The 8,727-nt window shown below is 38.8% G+C and overlaps 1 protein-coding gene across 1 annotated transcript in view; it reads right to left on the bottom strand.

Moving 5' to 3' along the window:
• The window catches only part of ulk4 (unc-51 like kinase 4), an 82,168-nt gene extending 74,045 nt beyond the window's left edge, over positions 1-8,123 (bottom strand). Inside the window, exons 1-16 of the mRNA XM_069693135.1 lie at positions 7,986-8,123; positions 7,540-7,639; positions 7,041-7,180; positions 6,787-6,940; positions 6,164-6,265; positions 5,835-5,918; positions 5,596-5,671; positions 4,194-4,334; positions 3,702-4,042; positions 2,596-2,665; positions 2,206-2,272; positions 1,898-1,990; positions 1,581-1,641; positions 1,268-1,464; positions 584-630; positions 12-90 (exon numbers count right to left, since the gene is read on the bottom strand). Coding sequence (XP_069549236.1) covers positions 12-90; positions 584-630; positions 1,268-1,464; positions 1,581-1,641; positions 1,898-1,990; positions 2,206-2,272; positions 2,596-2,665; positions 3,702-4,042; positions 4,194-4,334; positions 5,596-5,671; positions 5,835-5,918; positions 6,164-6,265; positions 6,787-6,940; positions 7,041-7,180; positions 7,540-7,639; positions 7,986-8,123 — 1,890 coding nt within the window. The remainder of the gene's footprint in view (positions 1-11; positions 91-583; positions 631-1,267; positions 1,465-1,580; positions 1,642-1,897; positions 1,991-2,205; positions 2,273-2,595; positions 2,666-3,701; positions 4,043-4,193; positions 4,335-5,595; positions 5,672-5,834; positions 5,919-6,163; positions 6,266-6,786; positions 6,941-7,040; positions 7,181-7,539; positions 7,640-7,985) is intronic.
• Positions 8,124-8,727: the final 604 nt, after the last annotated feature.

Below are 8,727 nucleotides of genomic sequence, written 5' to 3'. Positions count from 1 at the left end.
GTGTTTCATACCTCAGAAACAGGACTTTCCTCATCAAGGTCACTACAGTTGAGAGCCAGCAGACCCATCACTCTGAGAACCTTGCTCCGTCTGCAATAAAAAACAAGATGTATTGATTTCCAGTTTGGATATCAACACATGACTTTCTTTAAGTAGTAATTTCAATTGCTGAAATTCTGAAAAGAACAAAAACATTAAAGCTTGTAACCTGCAAACAAAAAGCACAAGAACTTTGTAAACTCTTACTTTTCTCTCATAGACCATGCTAAACCATGCTGTGTGTTAACAGCAATAATTATTATAGTTGTTAAAGAACTATTAAAAAAGGAAGGAGCAAGAGAGAGACAAAAGTAGAGTGAGTGGGGGATATGTGCACATTTCTAGGTGTTATGTCCTACAAGTGTGTTTCTGGCCATGAGGTAAAAAAAACAACATTTTGGGCTTTTATAGCATTTCTCTGATTGAAAGTTCAGTCACATCAAATGTATTGATAGTAGCCATTTTTCAAAAGTTCCTGCAACTTCAAATAAGCCATGCAGTCATGTCCCTGTTTCCCTGAGCATACCATACATAATGTACTTACACATCCCAGTTAGAAGCTTGTCGCAACTGCTTGGTCAATATTGGCAGCTGAGTGAAGGAGGGAGATCAGAGAGACAAAGAGAAAAAAGAAAGACAAACAAGATTAAAAATAAACATATATGTCAGCAAAACATTGGTTTCAGGTTCATTATGACTTTTTCATAGATTGCTAAAGCGACTGTATTGAGCACTTAAAATAAAAAGTAAAATAATTGTATATTCTTTCATGTCTAATGGATGAGAAGAACAGACAAGATGGACAAAACAATTACCATCATTGTATATCAGTCCTATTATGTCTTACAATTTTTTTTATTGAGTTAACTTTTTCATGTGTTAAGTTGCAACTAAATTCTTAATGTTCAATCGTTACCTTAAAAACATATAATATATGTTCTCAGGTATTCCTTATTTAACCCTGAATAATTATATGTGATTTTGTCCTTATACTAATGTACTGACTGCCACTTGACCAATGATTAGCTGGGAACAAAAATTCATAACATATAGAAATATGTTAACGTTTACAAACATACCAAGAAAAAACAAAGGTCTAAATTGTACAATGTAAAGTTTGTAGTAGTATGTAGTGTTGATATCTAAAACGTTTTGTCAAACTGCACAGGTATGCAATTAAACCAATAACATTCCCACAGGGATCCACAGTAAATATATGTTTTCCTACCAGCATTGAGTTAATCAGCTTGTTAGCAATAACTTTATGTCCGACCACAGACCAGAGGTAACACAGCAGGTTGAGTCTAGATCGAATGGCTGTGGAGGGAGGAGGAACACTGGAGGGGCTCTGTTCTTCCAGGGATGAACAGACCCGTGACAGAAACACAGTCCACTCTTCATCACTCAGAGACCGCAGCTTCTCAACTGGAGGAGAAAGGAGAGGAAATAAAATCAGCATCAAGATAAATTGGGGCCACTGAGATTCTCTTTACTTCCTGCAGGACACTAACCTCGCTTGATACCAACTCCAATAAACATACCTGAATATGCTGGTACACACAGGGTTTTAGGATTGAATCGCACAGGGGCACTCTTATAAATCTGATAAACAGAGAACACCACAAAGTAAGCTTCGGTTAGAGCTGTTTCTAGAGCCACTTGTTCCATTGTGTTCAGCCAAATATTGTTTAGCTTATACACATATATTGTGTGATGGGGTTATAACACAACACAAAAAGCAGGAAAGGCTTCTCACAAGCAGACTTACTACTTAAGATAATGTAAGGTCCAATAGATATATTTGACGGAATTAAAATACCCCGAAATATGGAATAGCCTGGGTACAATGTGCTTGTACCTTGGGGTTGTCAATGATTTGGGTGACAGTCAGATCAGAGTCAATATGGAGAAGACTCTTCACACAGGATGTGATGTCGGTATCAGTTCTGACCTGCGAGGAGGGGAAAGGAAAGAGTGACCATCAAAAAGTTTACCTCAGCAGAAGATAATATACGGGGTGTGTGTGTGTGTGTGTGTGTGTGTGTGTGTGTGTGTGTGTGTGTGTGTGTGTGTGTGTGTGTGTGTGTGTGTGTGTGTGTGTGTGTGTGTGTGTGTGTGTGTGTGTGTGTGTGTGTGTGTGTGTGTGTGTGTGTGTGTGTGTGTAACCTTAGGTGTAGGGTTCTGGTTTGAGGAGTCTGAGGTACTGAAGCTCCTTCTTGAGTTGGCACAGGAACTGGAAGAGCAACAGGAAGAGAAGAAAAGAGTCTGACCCCTGTGGCTATGTTTCGGAGAAGTGAAAGTGGATGTTCATCACTGGGGTCACTCACTCTAAAATTACATTTCATAAATTGATCACTTTTCCATCCAGCATTTGTAGGTGTGTGTAGAAGAATTTTAGAAAAGACTAACTTTAATGTAAAACATTTGAAATACAGTCACATTAGACTGATATTCTTCCACAAAAAGAATACATTAACTATTAGCTAATTGTAAAACAGGTTGACCACCTTAGCAAAATAACTATGACCCAGAAAGCAGAAAGACAAAATGGAAAACCTGAGCAGAAAAATGGCCTCAGTGTTGTCCTCATCCACGCCACTCTTTGGCCTCAGCTCTGATACATTATCTGGAACAGTAAGCACATTAAGTACAACATCAGATTTTGTAGGATATATTATGATACATCTGAAACACATGCCTTAGTGAAAGTTGGAGCAAACTCTTTAATCAGGGGTGAGATCTGCACAAATGAAACCATAGCAAACAGAAAAACAGCGTCATGTCTGGAGGAAACCAGGCATCGCTCATCACCTGGCCAATACCATCTCTACAGTGAAGCATGGTGGTGGCAGCATCATGCTGTGGGGATGTTTTTCAGTAGCAGGAACTGGGAGACTAGTCAGGATGGAGGGAAAGATAAATGCAGCAATGTACAGAGACATCCTTGATGAAAACCTTCTCCAGAGCACTCTGGACCTCAGACTGGGGAGAAGGTTCATCTTCCAACAGGACAACAACCCGAAGCACACAGCCAAGATAACAAAGGAGTGGCTTCGGGACAACTCTGTGAATGTCCTTGAGTGGCCCAGGCAGAGCCCAGACTTGAACCCGATTGAACATCTCTGGAGAGATCTGAAAATGGCGGTGCACCGACGCTCCCCATCCAACCTGATGGAGCTTGAGAAGTCCTGCAAAGAAGAATGGGAGAAACTGCCCAAAAATAGGTGCTAAGCTTATAGCATTATACTCAAAAAGACTTGAGGCTGTAATTGCTGCCAAAGGTGCTTCAACAAAGTATTGAGCAAAGGCTGTGAATACTTATGTACGTGGTATATTTTCATTCTTTATTTTTAATAGAACTTGCAAAAAAATTTAAACAAACTTTTTTCACTTTATCAGGTATTGTGTGTAGAATTTTGAGGAAAAACATGAATTTAATCGATTTTGGAATAAAGCTGTAACATAACAAAATGTGGAAAAAGTGAAGCACTGTGAATACTTTCCGGATGCACTGTGTCAGAAGATGTATACAAAATGTCTGGGTATGAACTGGTTTATTATATTCTAAAATTACATAGCTTAATGTGACCAAGTATTTAAGCCCAATGCCTAACTTAAACCACATAAACGTAACAAAAGACAGACATCAAGGAATCTCTTACCAAGTGTGAATGACGTATTGAGCTGCAGTGTGTGGCACATCTGCCGGGCTCCAGACAGCACGGGATCATCTTCAGGTTTTGGCTCTCCCTCCCCTGTTCTCTTCTTTGCTTCCTCAATTTCCAAGCCCTGGCTTTTCCTTAAGGCTCCACAGGACATGCGCATGTTAGATTGTTGGCTATCAGTCCTTCTGTCAGAGGATCTGTCAGTTGTTTCAGTTGTTTCATGTGAGGAGATTATTTTCTTCTTAGACATCCTATAGGCTGGCTGGGTGGTGTCTGGGTGGCTGTTGGGAAGCTTGTCTGCCTGTCCTGGAGAGAAAAGGTCACACGTCCTTGTGTGTCTGTGAAGATATTTAAAAAAAAAAAAAGACCAACTATGCATTACCTAATGTTTTGTAAGCAAATATACAGAGATGCAGTAAAATATCTGCAACAACATATCTGTCCTGTTGGAGCTTTAAAATCAAGAGAGATAATAATTGATCAACACACCTCAAGCTACCAACTTTGTTGTTGCCATTTCTTCCTCCCTCATCGTTTTTTTCATCCTCCTCTTCACCTTCTTCTAGATACTGTTCCTCCTTTAGTACTTGTGTCCAGAAAGGGTGATTCAGCAGCTCTGGCCAGTCCATCCTAAAGAAGAAAAATATAACTAAACATTAGGACCTATGAAAATTACACTAAGCCCAGCATGCAAAGAAGTAGCAGTCTGAAGCATTTCAACGATTCAACATTAACATTAAATACATTTCACTGTCTGAGAAACTCAAGTATTTTACTTAGATCAAGAACTAGACTTGCTTTATCAATAAAACTTCTTTATAATACTCAGAACAAGACAATAGCTTAATTGTGTGGAGGACTCATCAAAATATAACCAACTTGATTGGAAACCATAACTACTACACAACAATAGCATCTGCAGCATTGTGATGTTAACATCATATACACTCACTGTATTTGGAACATATGTAAACCTGCTTATTGGTTTAAATATCATGTGGCAGCAATACAATGCTTAAAATAATGCACATACAGGTCAGGAAGTTCAGTTAATGTTCGTATTAAACATCAAAGTGTGGAAAAAAATGTCATCTCAGCAACAAGTCAAGTCAGCTGGTTTGAGAATTTCTGTAACTGCTGATCTCACTGGAGTCTCTAAAGTTCACTCTGAGTGAAAAAAAACATTCAGGGACCAGCAGTTTTGCAGATGGAAACTCCTTTTTAATGAGAGGAGTCACTGGAGACTGGCCAGGCTGGTTTGAGCTGACATAAAGGCTACAGTAACTCAGATAACCACTCCGGGGTGAGCAGAAAAGCATTTCAGAATGCAAAACACGTCCAGCCTCGAGGCGGCAGACAGCAGAGGACCATGTCAGGTTCCACTCCTGTCAGCCAAGGATAGAAATCAACGGGCACTGGCTCACAAAAACTGGGCAGTTGAAGATTGGAAAAATGTAGTCTGGTCTGACGAATCTCGATTTCTGTTGAGGCTGCAGAGGGTTGGTTTAGAATTAGGCTTCGTCAGCATGAATCCATGAACCCAACCTGCCCTGCGCCAGTCAAGGCTGATGGTGGTGGTGTAATGTGAGGGGTTTGTTTTCTTAGCTCACTTTGTCCACCTTAATACTAACTATACATATTTTCAATGCCACTGTCTATCTGAGTATTGATACTGATCACATGCATCCTTTTGTGGGGCAAATGAGCAACAAACGCCAACCTGCTCAGTACATTTTTGTACATTTTTAGCTGGACATATGGATATTGAATCGTATTTGTGACCAAATCAAATTGCAAGCTCCCTCAAGTTTTCCAGCCCTGATAAACCTTATGATGATGGTAGTAAAAGCAGTAGTATAGTGTGTGCTGGGACTGTGTGTATGGACTTGACCTTTTATGTGGATTTTTGTTGAGCAAGCCTGTCAGAACACTCTGGAAGTCCTGACTGGGAGGATCTGCAGAAAACACTAACAAACAACAGTAATAACTTCATTAAATAAACCAAAAAAATACTCTATAACAGCAACATGCAAGACAAATGTATTTTGTCAAATATGACAATTGTGTGTGAGCTTATGTCCATGTGCAACCGTGTGTGTGTGTGTGTGTGTGTGTGTGTGTGTGTATGACCTGTCTGTCTGGGGGGTGATGGTTCCTGATGCAAAATCATCTCTGTCAGTTCAGTGTAGCTATCAGAGTAGAATGGAGGTTTACCTGGAAAACAAAAGCAGTTTAGTATAGTATTAGTACAGTACAGTATATTAACATACAGTTCTTTCATCAGCTTTCATCATCAATATTTTTTTCAGTCCAGTATTCATCAGAAATATCATCTTTATAATTCTCAAGAATAACAGACATCCAACAGAGCACAAGAGCAAAATAAATAAACAATAATGTTTTTCATAATTTTCAATGTATGCATGTGTGTGCGTGGGAGTGTGTTTGCATGCAAGTACCAGTGTACACGTAGTAGAGTATACAACCCAGAGCCCAAAGATCAGAGCTCATATTGGTTTCTGATCCCTGTAAAACCTCTGGAGCACTGTACGCTGGAGAACCTGAAAATACACATATAATAATTATAAAAACAAATATAGTACAAGACAATCATATAGTTAATGTTAGAAAACTTATTTAAAATACTGATAGAAATTGACATCTTTAGATCACTAAGCTCGCATATAGTACACAAGCTCCACAATGTATAGAAGTTTTAGTTTCTGATATGATCTCCATGTACCAACAACAACTGCTTCATCACCTTCTACCCCATCCACTGCCTCCTGACATTTTAAATCAAATTGCACAAGAGTTGTTTTTTTTGTCACCTCAGCTGAAATACATCTCCTGATGTTGCACACCTATAAGCATAAGATTCCTGCCTACCTTGTTCACATGATCCCCAGCTGCCACTTAGTTTACCCAAGTACACACAGAATATGCAGTGTCCTAATTCAACGGGATCCAATAAAAATGGTATATCTTGGGGCTCCTCTTAGCTAATCTCCTTAGCTTCTCCATGGATCAACTAAGAAATGACATACAGACCAAACAGGGGGGAAGATGGTGGTCATCTGACCTTGTAATCTTTTCCTCATGTTGTCAAAGTTGTCTCCTTCGCCTGGCTCCTCAGATATAGAGAGTAAGGTAAAGAAATCCTCCAAAGTCTCTCCCTCTGCCTTGGACAGACAGAAGTTACCAAACTTCAGAATGCCACTACCATCTAGTAAGATCTACGGGGAGAAAGAAAGAGAAGTACTGTATTTATGTGATGATAATAATAATATTGTTGTTGTTATACTTTTAGTCTTACACATCAATGCAAATGCAAACCTTTGCAGGGGTCAGGTCAGAGAAAACGATTCCTAATTCATGGATGTGTTTCAGTCCTTTGACCATGTCCCATCCAAACCTTCTCACCACATCTTCTGACAGACTTCCATCACGACTAACTACAGACTCCAGGGAACCGCCTGATATGAACACAGAGAAAACAAAGACATTGGTAATTTATCGGAAAATAGAGAGATGAAAGCAAGAATGAAGTAGAAAATAATATTAGGACCCAGATTGACTCCTGTTGCATTGTTTTAAAAACCAGCAATCAAATCTGTGTAAAAAAAAAAACATGTGCCAGCGTACAATCTAAACTTGAAGTGAATATGTGAGTAATGGCATAAAAACAGATTATAAGGCTACTATTTGTGAGACACTTTCAGTTTAAGATGTGCATCTCACTATATCTTTTTATAGATGAAGTTCAGCAGCATGTTGTTACATCTAATTGTGCATGACTGCTTATCTCAACTCCTTTCCAGACATAATTACTGACCTGTACAAAGCTCCACCACCAGCCAGAGGTGGTTACTTGTCTCATACCACTCATAGAAGCATACAATATTTGGATGGTCCACATCATGGCTGAGACGTACCTAACAGGACAGAGAAATATGTACTGTAGACAAGTTGGTATTCTTCACTGCAAATCTCAGTGGCAAAATCCACCCAAAAAAATTGCGTGCACTAATCACATGATCTCATGATTCATTCAATTTGAAAATAACAAAGGAGCCAAAAGGCTGATGTTCAAAGCATAGATTTATTGCAGAGCAATTTTTAAGCCTGTAACAATAGTGTTAAAAACAATTATATTGGAACCATTGTCGGTGATTTCTGCCTTCTGTAGCAGCTTAAAACAACCATTGTAATAGTAAATGAAAATAATGAAAATGTAACTGATGTCTTAATGAACTCATAAAGTTTAAAATGCTATCCTACATGGTTAGTGATCTCAGGTCTCTTTGCTTTGCCGGTGCAGATGATGGCCACATAGTTAAGGTTGCCCTTCCTCCTTCCTTTATAGACAACAGAGCTACGACCCACTCCAAGCTCCTCATACAGGATGAAGTTCTCCATCTGCTGTGGAAAAGAAATAAGAGGCCCCAAAGTTATAGTTACTCAAAAAGGAGAGTTTGTCATCAATGAGAAAAAGAAGCAGAAAAAGTAGACCCAAAACTAATCATACAATATCATAAAAGTTGAGTGTTTACTGGAATTGTTATCTACTCGGGCAGAAACAACATCATATTTGAAATACTTTGCTAATTATCAAAGTTTACATCATTTTAAAATGACCTGAAATCTCTTTAAAGTTGTGGGTTGTTTGGTCTGACAGTGGCCAAGTATTTATGTAACAAACATATAAATACACACAAATAGAGCACTCACGTTATGGGTTTATATGATCAAATCCAAAATAAATAAATGTAGTTAAATGTACACTTAGTGTGTGTCTACTGTACTCCTTTCCTGATAAGTTCACTATATAAGGAATTGACATCGAGCACAGGCCATTTTTCCATAATTGGTCTATAATTAATCAACGTCACAGCTGCTTGATCAGAGTGGAAAAAACTGTTTTAAGAGGGTTTTAACTTTTAGCCAGCAACACGGGACACTAAAGTGTGTGTTAACAGGGCATTTGTAAAGTAAACAATTTCACGTTTAAGGTGGCAAATAG

This window comes from Brachyistius frenatus, unplaced genomic scaffold, assembly GCF_029030835.1.
Source record: "Brachyistius frenatus isolate BFR_SWC_R1_liver_20210118 unplaced genomic scaffold, ASM2903083v1 Contig_14, whole genome shotgun sequence".
Classification (NCBI taxonomy): Eukaryota; Metazoa; Chordata; class Actinopteri; family Embiotocidae; genus Brachyistius; species Brachyistius frenatus.
This window is presented reverse-complemented; position numbering and strand designations above follow the sequence as displayed.